The sequence below is a fragment of the Otolemur garnettii genome, unplaced genomic scaffold (genome assembly GCF_000181295.1).
Source record: "Otolemur garnettii isolate 467f Iridium unplaced genomic scaffold, OtoGar3 scaffold00016, whole genome shotgun sequence".
In the NCBI taxonomy this organism is placed as follows: Eukaryota; Metazoa; Chordata; class Mammalia; order Primates; family Galagidae; genus Otolemur; species Otolemur garnettii.
The window spans coordinates 12,038,596-12,057,334 of record NW_003852411.1 but is presented as its reverse complement, the minus strand read 5'-3'; the positions used below and the strand labels follow the sequence as shown (position 1 = coordinate 12,057,334).

Genomic DNA, 18,739 nt, shown 5'->3' with positions numbered 1-18,739 from the left:
CTGGGACAACAGGCACCCACCACAATACCAGGCTAGTTTTTCTAGTTTTAGTAGAGATGGGTCTCATTTTTGCTCAGGTTGGTCTTAAACTCCTGAGCTCAGGTGATCCACCTGCCTCAGCCTCCCAGAGTGCTAGGACTATAGGTGTGAGCCCCTGCACCTGGCATGTGTTGCTTCTGTTAGATATGTAGACACATGAACCTGATGTACTAAAATAGTATATAAAATATACCTAAGTTCCTACAGCACAATACTTTTACATTATTTATATTCAATTTAGTATGGAATAAAAGTGATGTGTAGGCCATTGCCTATGACCAGTAAGAGTCTTAAAATTAACAGTCAGGGCAAAGCCAGCATTCCTTGGATTAGACTAAATGTTTTCTAACCTGTGAAGAAATAGATGGATGTGTATGGGCTGGAGGTGGGCAGGGCAGGCAGAAGCCCTGTTGTTTCACCTGATGTCCAGGATTGTTGGTGTGATAGTAATCTGGGCCAGCATGAGGAAAGACCCAGAGCCTGACCTCACTATTTAGAGTCTCATTTTCTGCCATCTCTGTGTTTTGTAACTTGCAGTTACTTGCGTTGAACACAGAGATCTCAGGGGATGAGCAGGGAGAAAAGAGATATGCGTGTTGATGTATTCATTTCATTCCTTATAAAGAGAAATACATTTTCTCTATTAGGAGAAAAACCTTTCCAAGAGCTGGATAGGGAGGGTCATTAGCTGCAGAGCCAGGATAACGATGGGCAGGGATGGCATCTTAGGCCTCCTCCAGCTGAGCGATCTATGCAGCCTGTGCTGGCTGCGGCGTCTGAACTAGCAGGGGAGCCAGCCACACGGAGATAACTGGGGTGGGAGCCAGGGTCTGGCAAGAAGCTGGCATGACATGCTCCCTGGAACAGACAGCCCAGCGAGGGTCTCCGACCCACCACCCTTCCTTGCCTCGCACCTGCCCAGCGGTGACAGACCTAGGCAAATCAAGGCCCTGATGAGACTCGTCTCAGCTGTGGCTTCCTGTTCCATTCAGCAAACATCCTTTGAGAACCTACCACTGGAAAAGCACTGGACTATATTCCCTGTGTGCGTGTGCTCCTGTGTGTTCCTCTGTGCATGTGTGTGTGTGCGTGTATGGGTGTGTGTGCCGAAGTGCACACTGGGGAGCAATTTGATAATATTCCTGAAGCATTTTTTTGTGGAGTATCCCTGGGGGAGTCAACTCGGACCCAATTCCTTCACTCTCACCTATGTCTCCCCTTTTGCCTTGTTGTAAATCCGATAGTGTAAATGTCGCTTTTATTTCTCCCCTTCTCTAAATGATTCCTTGGGGCGGGGGGGACTCTCCCCCTGCAGAACCAACAAGGGGCGAGACATCAAGACCATCAAGTCCCTACGGGTGCTCCGAGTCCTGAGGCCATTGAAAACCATCAAGCGCCTGCCCAAGCTCAAGGTAATGTTGATGGAGTTTGTTCCCATCAAATCTCCTTTTCCCATCTTCTCTCTCAGCCATGGTTGGCCTGCTTTGGGAGAATTTGTTCTGGTGATATTCCTTTTCTCATGTGGTTATTGAGGTTCTTGTCTTCTGCCTGAGCTAAGAGTCTTAGTGTCAAAGGAAAATACCAGTATCCCAAGACATCTGTAAGGAGGCTTTGCCCCTTGAGTCCAGACCCAGGTGGTGTCCTCTGCTCTGTGGGTGGTATGGCATCCAGGCAGAACCCTCTGTAGCTTTGTCCTGGAGCTTCTGGGGTTATTAAAGCAGAGCCCCTAGAGCAAAAACGGAAGCAGCATGTGTGCTGTGGTCTGCATGCTGGGTCAGATGGGTTTTTTTCCTCATAATTCTAGAAGGAGAGGAGCTCCTATCCCTAACCTTTCATATTTTTGAGGCACAGATGGGTCAATAATTCATTCAAGGACACACAGTCCATTTTTGGCAGAAGCAGAGAAGACATGGGGAAATGAGCTAACATTCCTCCTATTGCCAGAACAAGAGATTTAATAGGTATCTTACCCAGATTCTTCATTCTCCAGCCCTCTTCCTGCTCAAGACTACTGGGGCTCCACCTTCGTGAGCCTTGCTGCCTCTGGAGGTGTGCTTTTCCACTCCACTCTGCCAGCCTGCTGAACCCATATGCATTGCTGTTAGTGGAAGCTGAGACTCCACTGGGGCAAAAGCCATGCTCCTTGAGTTTCTATGGATAAGGGAAACCACTACCCAGGAGAAGATCAGGAATACCCCAGAGTGCTTCCCTGAAACAGATGCAATTACCCACCTGCAGGGCTGTATGGACTAGTGTGGCCCTTCTCACAATGTGGGTCATAGGCCACCTGCATCACGACCAGCAGGTGCTTCTTAATCTCCTGGTTCCTGGGCTTCTCCAGCACAGACTTCCTGGATGTGTGTGCCTTCCAGAGCTATACCCTAGGTGACTCTTAGGGGTTCTCAAACTAATTATGTGCTGAGCGGTCAGCATTGGAGAGAGCCTCCTCAAGTGCCAGGCTCAATCTGAGACTGAGGAGCTGTGTGGCCCAAAGTAGATCACTTTTTCTTTCAGCTGAAAAATCTAGACAGTTTATAACTCAGACTTCCGGTGTGGCCAAAATGAGTGACATGAGTAGACCCTGTTAGAAACCCAGAATTCCCCTGGAGTGCCCCGGCCTGCTCTCCCAGGCCTGTAGCAGAAGAGAAAGCAACCTGACTCCCCACCTCCCAGCTTCCCAATTCCCATTTCCAGTTTGGTCCTCTAATCTTTGACACTCTCTGTCAGGCCTTGGCCCACCTCAAACTCCTCCTGTCCTCATAGGCATCCTTTTAGCCCTATCGCTCTGCAGGCAGGAGGCAAAGCAAAGTAGGCTTCTGAAAGGCTGGGGATGGAAGGAAAGTCCCCTCTGAAAGGCCCTGCGCTGGGTGAAACATGGCTTCCCTTCAGAGCCCAGGGCCCCAGCCCATGCATAGACTCCCAAAGGAAATAGCTCCAAAGGAAGTGGCCGTGCCGATTGCTTTTCTTCCTGGTCACCCTGCCTTCCTCTCCTGAAAAGGCACTTCCTACAGCAATAGCTGTCTCTTAACCACCTCCCACTTGATATGGGCCCAGCACAGCACCTGGTCTGGGCCAGGGCCCGTATTCATTCCTCTCTGCCTGAACCACACAGAATTTGGCTGGCCCCCTGAGGCCCTGACCACTGCTGTCAGCTGCAATGCAAGACCCAGTGGGTCCTAAGGAGAGAGAGTATGGACAGACTTGATGAGATTAACTAACAAGCTAGAGAAGGCAACCCCAGCCTTGGTTAAGTCCATTAAATTAGAAGGAACCGGTTCCCTGGTTCCTCTCTGTGCAGCTCCATAACCTAAGGATATGTAGGTGTCTCTGATGATTCCACAAGGCTACATGTCACTCACATTCCTTACAGTGTTGAACTAATTAAACCGATGCTTCACCTAGCACTGCAAAGAAGCAACTGCACAAATGTGGACCACCATGGGGCTCGCCTCTGTCGTGAGCTAAACCTAAAAACCTAGAAAAGAACCTAAAAATGGCTTGAAATATATTGAATCCCTAAATAACGCCTCACTGCATAGGGGCTAAGATGGAGGTTTCTGGAGGTTTGTCACCTTTTACCTGAAGTAAATGAATCTCTGGCTCTGTCCATCCAGGTTCCCCATATCCCCTCTTGTGGTCTTCATCCCAAATATAAAGAGCTCCACTAATGTTTACATGATGTGCTGAACATAATCAGGGCCAATTTATGAACTTGCTATGGGATATCAGAATATATGATCAGTCTTTGATTCATTTAGAAAGGTTACAAGAAAACAATTCATAATTTAAAAATCAAATCTAAGAATGTCATCAAATAAATGGAAGGTCATGGAGTTCCTTCCATCCTACAAGGAACTCTCTTTGTTGCTAGATATCTGGTTTTCTCTGCTTTGGGTTGACTTTCAGATTCAGAGCCTGTATTCCCTTGCCAGGTAGGTCTTTGCCATCATGACCAACTTGGAAGCCATCCCTTGATCCTATGAGTCTCAGCTCTTAGGAAGACACTCCCTCTTCAGGCACCTTCTCAGAGGGGCTGGGTGCTGGTAGTGTGGCCATCACAGGATTCGTATGCTGTGGCTCTTTGCTCTGTCCACAGGCTGTCTTTGACTGTGTGGTGACTTCCTTGAAGAATGTCTTCAACATACTTATTGTCTACAAGCTCTTCATGTTCATCTTTGCTGTCATCGCAGTTCAACTCTTCAAGGGAAAATTCTTTTATTGCACAGACAGTTCGAAGGACACAGAGAAGGAGTGCATGTAAGTACTGCTAGCACAACTCACTCACTTTTGCTGAGGGGATGACGAACCCACCCCACCCATAGGTCCTCCCTTCCTCCTTTCTCTCATACCTATCTCCATTCCTCTTTTGCAGAAAGATAAAATAAGGCCTCAGTCAACTTCATTATTGAGCACCTCTTTTGTAACAGGGTACAAGACATTTTATACTCAATTTTCATTTAAAATTCTTCTAACAACCTATTGAGGTGGATTATCTTTGCATGATATATGTCTAGAAGCTAAGACAGAAAATTGAAGTTGATCAAGATTATGACAACAACTAATGAAAGGGTTACGATTTAATCCCACATCTGCTGGGTACCAAATCCCATTTTTATTCCATGGTAATATTTGCCTTTAGTAAAAGTCCTTTCTCCTTGCATTTGTGTGGTGATCATTATTACTCCCATTACTGAAGTTGGTAGAATGTTCTGACTCTTCCATGAGCTATAGTGAAGACTTTTCTATTTCTTTTCTTGTATTTCTATCCGGTTTTTAGAGGCAACTATGTAGATCATGAGAAAAACAAGATGGAGGTGAAGGGCCGGGAATGGAAGCGCCATGAATTCCACTATGACAACATCATCTGGGCCTTGTTGACCCTCTTCACAGTCTCTACAGGGGAAGGCTGGCCTCAGTGAGTACTGGGTTTGAGATGGCATGCTTGTTGGTGAGTGGAATGGGATCTGTGGTTGCCTTGAGAAGCTGAATCAAAATGAACATGCTGACCCTTTGTTATCATACTAAGGAAAGTAAGTTGTGATGACTAAGTGAGACAAGCAGAAGAGAAGAAGAATAAAAATCCTTAAGGCAAAAATGGAGAAGGGGTGACAAAAGTCTGGGGAATATTTGAAACTCTCAATGTTTTAGCCAATTATGGAGGAGTAGAGTGGTGCCCCCTTTGCCCCTATAGAATAAATGGGTTTTGAACAGCCCTCTAACCCTCAAAAGAATCCCTGAGGGGTTCCTTTAGACAAATTTATCCTCCATTTGGCCCTGCACCTGAAAGCCTGAGGATTGAGTGTTAAGGATGAACTTGCAAAACCCAGAGATATGTCCTGTGATCACACATCTTATGAAGAAGACAGCAGAATGCAAGTTCTCATGCTGCCCATAAATGAAAGGCTGACTTTTCAGAGACTTGACAATGACTATGACACCACTTTTTGGAGACAGTGTACTTTAGTTGGCAGCAAAATGTCAAATAGGAATCTAGGAGTCTCTTGGTATTATCTATAATAACCTAAACAATAAAATGATGTCCTTCTGTTGCTTCTGAATTGAATGTATAATGAAACATGGGCTAGAAAGAGCAGTGGATTGGTACCAAGGGGATATGTCAACTTGGTTATGGACCCAAAGAATTAACAAAGCATTTGCAAAGCCAAGCCAGATAAAGAACTATAATAGGTGTCACAGCTCCTAATGGAGCCAAGACTGTCATCTACCATTCATATTCCTCCTCCCATTCTGTGCCCACAGAGTTCTGCAACATTCCGTAGACGTAACAGAGGAAGACCGAGGCCCAAGCCGCAGCAACCGCATGGAGATGTCCATCTTTTACGTGGTCTACTTTGTGGTCTTCCCTTTCTTCTTTGTCAATATCTTTGTGGCTCTCATCATCATCACTTTCCAGGAGCAAGGGGACAAGATGATGGAGGAGTGCAGTCTGGAGAAGAATGAGGTAACAAAATTGGTCTGATGCAAGGGACAGCAGGGCCCCTTTGAGTAGCGGTGTTAGGAAGGCAGGCTGCATTTTCTTAGCTTGATTATAGAGAGAAGAGAGGGAAATTAATTATTCAGCCATTAAATAAACACTTTCTGAGTACTGCTCTGTTTAAGGCCCAGGTGTAAGGTGGAGAGATCTGGAAGATATGTAAGGTATTTATGATGCAGTGTGTATCATTAAAGCAGCGTCTAGAAGGTAGAGATGTGTGCTATAATTATAACATTAAGACATCTGCTGCCTACCCGACCGTGGCCCTCCATGGTGTGTATTTGCTGTCAGGACAGAGGATATGTTTTATCACTGCTTTTCCAGCAAGGAGCATAGTTCTGGCATGTTGTGAGTTTCAACAGTCTTTTTTTTTTTTAATTTTTCATTTGTATTTTTTTTTAATAATGCAACTGAACTAGAAACTGTTCAGGGACTACAAGGAAAATGCAACGTAACAAGCTGTAGGAATACACAAGCCCATAGAGCTTTACTTTGAGTAAAGGCATCAGGGAAGCCTTCCTGCCTAAACTTCTCAGCCACATGCTGTGTAAAGGATTTATAAACTGTTACGTGTTTGCCCCCATTCTGTGTACTCTTTTCAGGTGACATCTCTCCTGCAGTTTTGTCCAGATGATCTCTGTTGCCATTTGTAATTCTGCTTGTTCAGCCCTGCCCTTTTTTTCATAGACCATCCTCTTCTTTCAACCATCTAACAAAGATCCCACCACCGTGCAAGGTTTGGGGGATTTGAGCTTGGACTAATGACTATGATTTTCCCACAGAGGGCATGCATCGACTTCGCCATCAGCGCCAAACCTCTCACCCGCTACATGCCACAGAACAGGCACACGTTCCAGTACCGTGTGTGGCACTTTGTGGTGTCCCCGTCCTTCGAGTACACCATCATGGCCATGATCGCCTTGAACACCGTCGTGCTGATGATGAAGGTGAGAGAAGGAGGCACAAAAGCTGGTGGAGCCCTGGTGACCGTTCCCCAAGGCAACTATGTTCACTGACACACTGGGAAAATGCTCCAGCCCTCCTGTCTGTCTGCTTGTTCCCTACTTTTCCACCATGGACTCTCTTTGTGGTCTTATTTTGTTCAATAGCCTCACCTCTGAGACTTTAAGGTGAAGAATGCAGTGAGGTCTATGGTAGCAGTCCAGGAGCTTCCCAAAGATGGTAAAGGGTGTCAGTTTCAGAAGGGGGGACAGTATCCAGAGATAGAGATCATGCTGGGGTCTGAAGGACTGGTGGAGCGTTAAGAGAGGCCTGATCGTATTAAATACCAACGGGTAGAGTAACTAACTCTAGAAGGCCTTTCTGTCCTGACCACCTTCATTTCTAGGAAGACTGGCTGTTTTACTGTTAAGCCATTGAGGTGGAGCACAGGTTGGTGTTTTGCTTTGTTCTGTGGCATTGGGCTTATACTTTTCCTTTCTGGCCCTCAGTGTCCATCTCTCTCCTGTGCCAGGCACCAGAGTGTCCCACAAGGGCAGGGTGAGAGTTGGCCGGTCTCAGTGGCACATATTCCCCCTCTGACTTTAGGCTTTGATTCTCTTTCTCTCCTCTTTTTTCTCCCTGGCAGTATTACTCTGCTCCCTGCACCTACGAGCTGGCCCTAAAGTACCTGAATATCGCCTTCACCATGGTGTTTTCCCTGGAGTGTGTCCTAAAGGTCATCGCTTTTGGCTTCTTGGTATGTCACTGAATCTATCCCAGTACTAGGCTTGTCTTCTCTTTCTTTTGGGCGCATTCCCAGCCTTTGCTGGAAAAGGGAGTGGTGGTTACAGCTGTTCCAGAAATGGCTCACACACCTGCCTACCTAAATGTGGGCTCATCTTGACTGCTCAGTAAACTGCTGTACACACAAGATGTTGGGTGAGGGGCTTCGGAGAAAAGCAAAGGAAGCCACATCCCCAAGTTGACACTCATCTAGCCGTCAGCCCTGGTCCAGCAGTTCAGGGGTGGCATCATTGGCTTACATTCAAACTATGACTTAAGTGTAGAGAAAGGAGCAAAACAAGCCCTGGGCTCATAAACTTTGAGTGCTTATTTACTGGTAAAGGGTATAGAGTTTTATAAGCCAGATGGGGAAATGTCTGTCCCTCTTAACCACAAATGTACCAAATAATAAATTTTACCTGCTAATCATTCTGCCGTCAGTAACATGAAGAGTAATTTCTGCCTATGAAAATAAATGCTTTTTACTTACACTGACAAAGGCCAATGACCTTTAATGGGGGTGTGGGTGTGAGTGTGGGTGTGGACATGTGTGTGTGTGGTGGGGGGAGTGTGGGCATGGGGATGTGTGTGTGTGTGTAATTGGAGGAAAGATTCTAGAGTTAAGTTTGGGGAGGATTGGGGGTGAATTTTTCTGGCATGAGCTCTCCTTTTCCTTCTCTTCAACTACTAATTATAATTGTTTGGCATATTCTTGCATCTGTTTTCCAGGGTGTTAAGAAAACCTAGCCCTTTGCTTCAGTGTCCTATAAACAAAATAACCCCCTCGTTCATCCCCCACCCCTTCCTTCAGTGTGTACAGAGAGTTCAGTGGGATGCAGATAAGCCCACTTGTCAGCTGTTTCACAACTATTTGGGGTGTGAGCTACCATTTCAAATCATATGTGCATGTGGCTTTTCCTATAAGGAGAAAAACTTTGTTTATTCTCTAAGTAAGTATTTGTCTGATAGTAGTTTTAACAGGGACTCTGGGCTAGATTTGATAATTCTGAGTGTTGATCATGGGGACTGCTTTTCATCCCCTAATGGTTCTTTGAAAACCGTTAATTGCGTTGTTTGGGGGTGCAGAGGTGAAGGGAAGCCATTGCAGTTGGCTGTGTTGTTGATTACTTCACTCCCTTTTGAGTGTTTTGAGCCTTGGTTAAATAAAAAAGGAAAAAGAAACTACCTCCAACAAAGATGCCTTTGTAATACAGTCTAGCCCTGAGCAGGTTGAACTGAAAAAGGAAAAGCCAGGGCCACAACAGGGAAAGTTTTTCTATGCATCTTGATTACTTGCATGTGGTATTGACATTGTCTGTGGCTTAAGTCCCCAATTATGTGTCTAATTATGGAGAGTGCTGAGAGCATACTTACAAGCTTAACTGCATTCAGCCCTGAAGTCTGCCTCCTTCCCACCCTCACCCTCATGTTTTCATTCAAGGGCTACAGGCCTTTTGTACCATAAAAGGCACCACTAATCCCAATAAGTCTGTACATTGATATAGCTCTTTAGGCTTTCAGAATACCCCAGTTTATACTATTTTGTTAGATCTTCTCAATGACTCTGAAATAGGCATGGCAGAGATCATTATCGTTATTGCCATTATTATTATTATTATCATTATTTTAAATGAAGGAATTGAAGTTCAGAAAAATTGTATAGCTTTTTAAATATCATGAAATAGAAGGCAGCCGAATTAGAAAGCAGAGTGGTAACAGAAAGGGAGGGAAAAAGAGGGAAAGAAGTAACATCCATCGGTTGCCTATTAAGTACCAAATGCTTTACATATTCATTTCATCTTCGTAACAACTAGCTAGGCATTATTATTTCCTCGTTTTATGGATGAGCTGAGGCTCAGAAAGATTAAATACTTTGCCCAAGGTTAGTCAAAAGTAGAGCCAGGATTAAGATCATGGTCTGACTTCAGAGCTCACGATCATCTTTTAGTCTATACTACACTATGCTATTCGGTACCGCACACTCCACCATGCTAGTCTCTGCCACGCTGTGCTGTTCTGTGCTGAAAAGCAGCCTCAAATGGAATCCAGATCTTCTAGTCCTCGAAGGCCTAGATCCAGGCACCAAGAATTAGGAAGAATTAAAACCAAGAATTAAGAAGTTCACCCCCAAGGTAGGCAACAGGAGAGCCCTGAGAATTGAGGAATTCAGACTCAAGTTGGCTCCCCCACTGATGAACTAAGTCTCATGAAGAGTGACTCCATGAAGCTGTGTGTTTCCGTTTCTCTATATGCCCCCTAGGTGCACACATCTTTGGAATCAGGCCTCTCTTTAAGCTTCAGTTTTCTCAAATATTAAATGAGGATGACAAATAGTGGCCTACGGCCTCAGACCCTTTGTTGTGTATGTCCACTCAGGGGCCTCATTCTGAGTGGGTGCTCATGAACTGTAACTTCCTCACCCTCTGTTTCTCTCTTTATCTCATGTCTTTCCCCACTCCTCTTGGCAACCCTTCGATTTTATGAACGTGGGATATTTATCACTACCTACCTGGAAGATCCATGAGAGATATAAATGACTTCAAAGAAGGCCAAGAGCCTGAGCGGGTGCTGGCACATAGAGTAGGGATTCAGTGATGCTAGCAGTGAGGCTGGATGGGGTACACTTCAGCAATGCTCTGAAAGCCTCTTATGGGAGTGCTGCCTATAGGCAAGCAAATGACTTTTTTGGAGTTCCAAGTGTCTACGTTTTGGGGGGTTTGGGTTCTTTTGTTTTGTTTCATTTTGTTCCAAGGTCTGTGTTCACCTGAGCTTAGGAAATGGAGTCACAGTCCACTTTCTCTTCCTAAATGGAGTGCTATCTGGTTGGAAGATTTTCCAGGTTCTTTCCATCTCCTCCATCTCCTGTGGCCGCTCATTTTATTATTGCTTGCTTGTATTTTACTTAGTTACCTCCTCTTAGAAGGTATAACAGAGCAGAGGAAGAGGAGGAGGAGGAAGTCTGTTCATTTTCCTGCCAATCAGCAAGGGGTTTGAAAAGGCTCAGTGGAGTTAGAGGGAAGATTTTTGGCGAATCTGTAAGCTTTAGTCACTTCAGATTTATGTGACTTTCATTTGATAGTTGAAAGTAGCTTGTGTTTTTATAAGATTCCTCCTGTAATATCGATACTTTAAAAATTACAGTTGTATGATGGTGGTGATGTTTTCACAAGTATGTACATTTCCCCAAGTGCCTTGAGACATATACATTAAATATGGACCGCTTTTTATTTGTTAATCATACCTCAATAAACTGGTTTGAAAATAAAGACATAAGTATTCTCTAGATATTAAAAAAAACCCTCTTCTTTCCACATAAGCTTTTTAATGACAAAAAAAATAAGGTCTTCAAATAGTGATGGAGCTGCCTATTCAAATGAGAAATTCTTAAACTAGTAAAGGGAGAAATAGCATTTCTGGTTAGAAATAGGAAACTGAAGCTAAAGTTAGAGTGAACTTGTGCATGAATTGACAAGATTTAATTCCAAGTGACAAAATTATGCAATAAAAGATGTCTTTTCTCCTTTTTATCCTGTCTTTTTTCTTCTTTTGTCCTTTCTCTTACGTTCCTTGACTGAATTCGTTTGGCAGAACTATTTCCGAGACACCTGGAACATCTTTGACTTCATCACTGTGATTGGCAGTATCACAGAAATTATCCTGACAGACAGCAAGGTGAGTGGCTTATAAGATCCTTGTCCTTTAAGCATTAACAAAACAAAACTAAAGCCCCTCTGTACGTTCCTGCCACTTTTAACCTACAGGGCAAATGTGTACCCGTCTAGGTCTAGTAGTTCCCTTCCTCCCTATCGGACATTAGCCGGGGAATGCAGATGTGGGAATGGTGCTGGATCCCGTGAGGGCTTTGTTTATTTGCATGACTCCAGTCCAGACAGCTAATGGGGTAAGAGGCATAGAGGGTGTCAGAAAAGGGCTAGTGTGCACAGCGCTCTGCTGCATTCTCAAAAGAGGAACATTATCTTTGCCCTCACAGTTCTTAGACCTGAATTGTTTCCCTGAATTTGTTCATCCTGAAGAAGACTTGTAGAGCTCATTGTAATTCCATTTGGATATCAGAAGAGGGATTGCTAGATTAGCTCTTTTTGCAAACTCCAGACCACTTGATAGAAGACCAGGGAGGCCAGTTGTTATCCAGTGCGTGCAGGGTACATGCTGGGGTACATCACTTACTCTTCTACCATAGCATAGGGACAGGCCGGGGAAGGCTTAGGAAGATGGGCTTCACTGGCCGGCCCATATGCTGGAGTTGAGTTAACAAGGAGACTGTATCCAATTTTATTGTGTGAGTGAGGGATAAATATGCAAATACTAGCAGTGCTTAGATCTTTCTAAATGACCATAATGTCACTAATTATATGTTTCCTTTTGCCCACCAGCTGGTGAACACCAGCGGCTTCAATATGAGCTTCCTGAAGCTCTTCCGAGCTGCCCGCCTCATAAAGCTTCTGCGTCAGGGCTACACTATCCGTATTTTACTTTGGACCTTCGTGCAGTCCTTTAAGGTAAGAGGCCCCAGCACGTCCTCTCTGAGGGTCATCACGTTAGATGGCACAGCTGGGCCACACCAGTATCGTTACATGAGTCCCTTCACCTCTAGGAAAAGGAAGCTAGTAGGATGGGTGTTTGCTAAAGCATTCAATAAATACAGCAGTTTTTAGTTCCAGCACAGCTTGGCTTGACAGCAATCAGCTTATGTCTACTAGAAAGGATCATATTCTAGAAAAACACCTCGACTTTGTATCTCAGGCACCCTCTCTGTTTGCCGAGACCGGGGACAAGTTGGATCAGGTGTGCTGCCTCCTTAGCGATTCCAAGTTGTCCTGAGCAATCCTGTTTATGTAAAAAACCGTCAGATGTCCTCTGCATTTTCAGGGACTGTCAGTGACTTTATTTCACGTGACAGTTTTTCAGAGGACTCCTTGAGTTATGTATCATAGTGAGGTGACTCATACTTGGCCCCACCCATGTCTTCACCACTGTATATTTCCTGAGCCATTTGAATGTGTGGTATGCTAATGGTCACCTCCGTGTCCTACACACAAATCGGAGCGTCTCGGCAAGTTAATATGGTGAGTTTCTGTTGGACAGTCTCACAGGGCAGTGCAGAGAGGAGTGTATGTATAATGAATACAAGTTAAAAATCAATGTCTGAGATACCACTTTAGTGGCAGACTCCCAGTAAGTTTTCCAAACATGTTTAAATATCTTTAAACTCTAGAAAATATCATAAATTTGTTTCTTTTAAGCTTTGGAGGCCCTGAGTGTTGTTTAAATGCCTATTCTTTGCCTCTATCATAAAAGAATTTTTTTCAATGAATGTGATTAACAATAAATTTGATGAAAGTGATTTGAAGATGAAAAATCATAAATTCACCAAATTGCCTATCTTATTTTAACTGTTTATGCATGTTAATTAGAAATTAAACTAAAGAAGGCAAGCCACTGAGTTCACATTTACTCCTCATTTGGAATGGGGAGTTCTGTCCACATCATCATCATTCATTTACTTCTTCATCAAGGACCTTGGAGTTTGGAATGTGAGATCAACTGTAAGGCTGTTCCAGGTTTAAGGAGCACCCTTGACATTTTGATCACATCCACAGTGATTGTTTGCCATGGTAACTCCCACAGAAGACTTACCTCAATGAAAACTATTTTTCCTAAGTTAGATGACAGAGGAAAAAACTAAAACCTTCCCAGGAATTTCCTCTCTCGGTCTCAGATGCATTTGGATTTAGAATCAGAAAAACAAGATGCTTTTAAGCCTTTTTTTTTTTTTTAGAGGACTTCCTAACAAACTCTAGTTGTTAGTAAGCCTCTTAAGAAATATGTCATCCTGTCATATTACCACAATCACCAAGTCTCTGTGAAACTCTATACTATTGAGAGTGAAGACAGGGATGTCAAAAATTGACGGCCAAATTGTTGGCTTACTCCAGCGAGTACTACAGATAACACGGAGACAGGTGACTCTGCCTCCAAGTGACACCGCGTGATAGATAGATGTTTCCTTTTCAGAACTGTTCTGGGCCACAGTGCAGAAGCTGCTTTCTTACATTCAGATCAGCAGAGGCTGCCACTGCTGATGCAAAGCCACTTGATGAAATGGCATCCCCATACCCTGTACCCGCCCCACCCCGCACTGAGCAGCGTCCAGTTCTCTCCTTCTGACCCCTACCAGTTCTTACCTCTTTTCCCTTATTTTGTGTCAAGAGTTATAATGTGACAAGAAAGGAAAACAGAGTGAATCTTTAGTATTTTCCCTAAAGTTGGGAATAGGGAGAGATAACTAAGGGCTGGAGACTTTGGAGTGGGAAGGGTAAAATAGGGCTGGACACAGTGGCGCACACCTATAATCCTGGCACTCTGGAGGCCAAGGCGAGTGGATTGCCTGAGCTCAGAAGTTCAAGACTAGCCTGAGCAAGACCGAGACACTCTCTCTACTAAAAATAGAAAAAATTAGCCAGACATCTGGCAGGCGCCTATAGTCTCAGCTACTTGGGAGATGAGGCAAGGGGATTACTCAAGTCTAAGAGTTTGAGGTTGCTGTGAACTATGATGCCACAGCACTCTATCCAGGGCAACAGAGTGAAATTCTGTCTCAAAAAATAAATTCATAAATAATCTCTGGGCACGGTGCTCATACCTGTAATCTTAACACTCTGGGAGGCTGAGGTGGGTGCACTGCTTGAGCTCACAAGTTTGAGCAAAAAGTGAGAACCTGTCTCTACTAAAAATAAAAAAAAACTGAGGCAAGAGGATCACTTGAGCCCAGGAGATGGAGTACTGTGAGTTATGACACCATGACACTCTACCCAGGGCAACAGCTTGAGACTGTCTCAAAAAAAAAAAAATTTAAATAAATAAATTTTTCTAAAAAGGTACAATAAGAGCAGATGGGTGGAGGTGCAAGAAATCCTACTTCCTTCCTCGCACTTCTCCGAAGCACGTCCTTCACATTGCCCCGTGAAAGGCAGTTCCTCCTCCCAGACCCTGGGTATCAACACTTCTTTGGAGAGGGGATTCTCCCACCAGCTTTCAGCTGCATTTTAATTTTATCCTCTGTTCAAGTTATAAATGGCCTCACAGGGCTCTTCATTTCGTTAACTCTGTTGATAAGCTCTGTCCTGCTCATGAGGTCTGAAAGCCTTCAGCTGATCTCCTAGGATTCATGATGTGCAGACTCAAGACAGGATGGAGACTTCTAGTAACTCCAACTGCCAAGGAGCCTCCTGGATGATAAAAAGGACTTCCCTGTCAGCAGGGACAGTACCCCGGAATTAGAGTGGCCCACCCTGGCCCCCAATCCAGATTGCCCTGCTTCTGTATCCTTCCCCAGCCACCAAGGGCAGTTCCCCGCCTCCCATCTTCCTGCCTTGTCCCCTATCCCCACAATTGAAGTAGTACCCTCCCAGGTGGCAGCAGGCATGCACAATATGGAATTCTGTGCACCGCGTCGTGGCAGGGTTTTCTGGTGGCTAACACTTATCAGGCTTTTGCATGAAACATGATGAAATGTCAGGAGGCTTAACCTGGAAAGTGATGTTTCATTAGAAGAAGAAAGGGCCTTCTAGGGACTGACAAATAGGGGAGACCCCGGTCATTCCAGTTTGCAACCCAATTCTTCATTATGGGCTCCACATTGAGAGCAGGAGTAGGAAGGGCTTTGGAAGCCAGATCTAGAAGCCGGTGTGTAACTTGCCTCATAGTTGCCCGGGTTATTGATTGTCTGCATGTCGAGTGGGATGAATTGTAAGCCTGGGAAGTTTTCCCAGTTATCCTTGGAGATTTGGGCTACTCTTCGGGGTGAGACAGAAGGTAAATTACAAGCCTCTCCTTGGACAACTGTTTATATTATCAGTCAGGATGTAGACATCTGACCCCAAAACAGAACATCCCAGGGAATGGAGAGTCCCATCCTCTGTCTACATTAGCCTCAGGGCAAGAGTCCCTGTACTGCCAGTGACAGCAGCTTGTTGAGCCTGGAAGAGGCCTGCCTTTGATTAATGGTCTTATCTCTGCTTTCCTTCCAGGCCCTCCCCTACGTCTGCCTTTTGATTGCCATGCTTTTCTTCATTTATGCCATCATCGGGATGCAGGTGAGCTGGTACATCAGGGGCCTGGTGGGTCTCTGACTTAGCAACCTGAACATGTGGGATTTGCAGATGCTTTGAACCCTTTCTTGCCTCAGGGGGCTCTCCCAAGGCCTTGCTGCGGTGTGATGTTGGTATTTCACATGTGCAGTAGCTCCCCACTCAGCTTGTCTGGGTATGCAGGGAGGTCTGGTGCTGCAGTCAGGGCTTCCTCTGAGGTTGTCAGATCAAGGTGCTGACTTGGAAGTACTTGGGCCTCTGTGGACACAGCAACAAAGCTGAAGCAAAGATGACACCATTGTTCCTAGCCAGAAGGACCCTCAGGGGACTAGGAAGGAGTGAGGCTCTAGATGACCTATTTATCAGGATCTCACGTTTCAGGACTTGACCTACAAGAAGGTCAGATTGTTGTTCCTTCTGTATGTGGTGACACTTAGCCAGATACATCTGCACGGGTTAAGATTTGTCCCCTAAGGCCCCCCACTGTGAACAACTCAGAGAGTAGCTGACAGCCTGCCCCTTCCTAGGGAGACCCAAGGACCACGTTCCAGCTACTTCCTCTTTTAAAGGGTCATAGACGTGGCTGGAAAGTTTCCTTTCATGCCTCCTTACCAGTTTCAGAACTTGGGAAATAAATCAGGTTCCCAACCCAGGTATTTAGACAGGTACCCAGAGGCTGCTACACAGAGGAGGCCAAAAGACCTTTCAAAGATGACAGGCTTCTGTGGCAGGTAATCTCCTGTCACAAATAACCAGCAGCACAGCCCATGTGCCAACCTCTCCCACCACACACATAGGCTTCCTGCCTGGCTCAGGAGGGCTGACCTTCTCCCTGGGAGATGCTGTGACTAGACCCCAGCAAAGAACTTCAGCACTGTGACAGTCTCATGTCATCAGGCAGTCTGGCTGCCTTTGGGCAACCACTGCCCTCCCCACCTGGAGCCTCTGCGCCAGTGTCCCAGGCCCACTGTCCTCTGCAGCCCTTTCAAGAGCATCTCTGAAGCATCTCTGATTTTTGTTTTTCTCTCTTGCTTGTACATCTCAGTTTCATTCTTTCTCTGACTCCATCCTTGGAAAGTTTTGTTCTCTAAAAATACAATAGAATGTCAGGCATCAAAATGTGTGAGACTTGGTTGAGAAGCAGCGAGTCTTCTTCACTGAGGATATCTTGGTAGGGATTTAATGATGATGTCGGCCACGTGGGACATGGAATTCTGGCCAAAGTTTCAGACTGGCATGATGACTCCTTTTCACTCCTATCTAACTCCCAAGTATTTGATTCTAGGATTCAAATATCCTTAGAGAGACAAATGAAAACTTAATTAAATTAAGCTCTTTTTAAAAATGTATGTATTCTTTGTTGATATCTAATAGTTGTACATATTGTGGGGGTACATGGGATATTTTGATGCCTGCATACAAGGCATAATGATCAAATCAGAGTAATTGGGGTACCTACCTGTCACCTCAAACATTTATCTTTTGTGTCGTAACATTACAATTTTTCTTTCCTAGTTATATTTAAGTTTTTTGGCCATACTTCAAATAGTTCTTACTCCTTTTCATCTTTAAGCAAAATAAATTAGTTAACACCATCTCTGGTAATAAACTACTATTAAATCTACAGACACTAGTAATAACAATAACGCCATTTACCATTACTTGAATTCCTGGGTGTGATAGACACTGTACTAAGTGGGGAGGGAGAGAGAAACAGAGGGAGAAAGAGCAAGATGTAGATTATTGTCCTCAGGAGTGATATGAAAATGTTTATAGAAGAGTCCATTGTCTCCTAGGATGTATATATATAGCATAGTGGAGAAACTTAGTGCTCTAGTTTTCAGATGGTGAGTGGAAGAGCTGAGCTGTATTCGCTCCACAGCCCTTGCGTTTAACTCCATATTGTTACTCATCCCTCCAGACAAACTCACACAAGTATTTCTGTGACCCTTTAGTGCAGTGGTTCTCAACCTGTGGGTCTCGACCCCTTTGGGAGTCAAATGACCCTTTCACAGGGGGTCACCTAAGACCATCCTGCATATCAGATATTTACATTACGATTCATAACAGTAGCAAAATTACAGTTATGAGGTAGCAACAAAAATAATTTTATGGTTGGGGGTCACCGCAACTTGAGGAACTGTATCAAAGGGTCACGACATTAGGAAGGTTGAAAACCACTGCTTTAGTGGGAGACGGGAGCTGTTCAGTGCTGAGATTGTGTTCTTCATGGTAACTATAATGTCTAATATCTTAGACTTCTTCCCAAAAGTAAGAGAGCTGTTTCCATTCCATAGAGATGTGAATAGCATCTCCCTTGCGACTTGCCTTGAGCTGGCCATCCCTACCCTGGCCTGTGACAGAGACCCAGTACCATGCACAGAGCAGACCCCTGAGCTTTTTGCAGCTTCTAATATAGTCATGACAAAACAGAGGGACCCATTCACACAGCAAGACAAAAGGGCAGTGGACACGCTTTTGGAAAAATATCAATAACAACAGGATGTCTCTATGAGAAGAACAGTTATTATTCTGAATTTTCAAAGGCTTCCTAGAAGAAGAGACCTCTGCCGAAGAGGCTAACGCTGGAAGGAAGGAGTAATTGCTGGGGGTGCAAAGAGCCCTGTGACCACAGGTCATTAGGAAGTGGGGTTTTCAGTCTCAGCTCTGGTACTGACCAGCTGTGCCAACTTGGTCAAGTCGCTGAGCCTCTCTGGGCCTTAATTCCATCACCAGTACAGTAGAGGTGCTGTCTAGAGACCTTCATGGGTCCCTTCTAGTTCTAGCTCTAAGATTCCAACTGGGAATGGAGTCAAGCCCATACTCTTGTGAAATGTTCTAATGGGTCTCAGCATCCCCGCTTTCTCTT

General features: G+C 44.7%; 1 protein-coding gene across 1 annotated transcript in view; it reads left to right on the top strand.

Moving 5' to 3' along the window:
- CACNA1E (calcium voltage-gated channel subunit alpha1 E) overlaps positions 1-18,739 on the top strand; it is an 87,887-nt gene that overhangs the window by 35,807 nt on the left and 33,341 nt on the right. Inside the window, exons 18-26 of the mRNA XM_023510804.1 lie at positions 1,355-1,451; positions 4,136-4,296; positions 4,817-4,954; positions 5,800-6,001; positions 6,817-6,981; positions 7,623-7,733; positions 11,348-11,431; positions 12,154-12,279; positions 15,811-15,876. Of these exons, the coding sequence (XP_023366572.1) occupies positions 1,355-1,451; positions 4,136-4,296; positions 4,817-4,954; positions 5,800-6,001; positions 6,817-6,981; positions 7,623-7,733; positions 11,348-11,431; positions 12,154-12,279; positions 15,811-15,876 (1,150 nt within the window). The remainder of the gene's footprint in view (positions 1-1,354; positions 1,452-4,135; positions 4,297-4,816; positions 4,955-5,799; positions 6,002-6,816; positions 6,982-7,622; positions 7,734-11,347; positions 11,432-12,153; positions 12,280-15,810; positions 15,877-18,739) is intronic.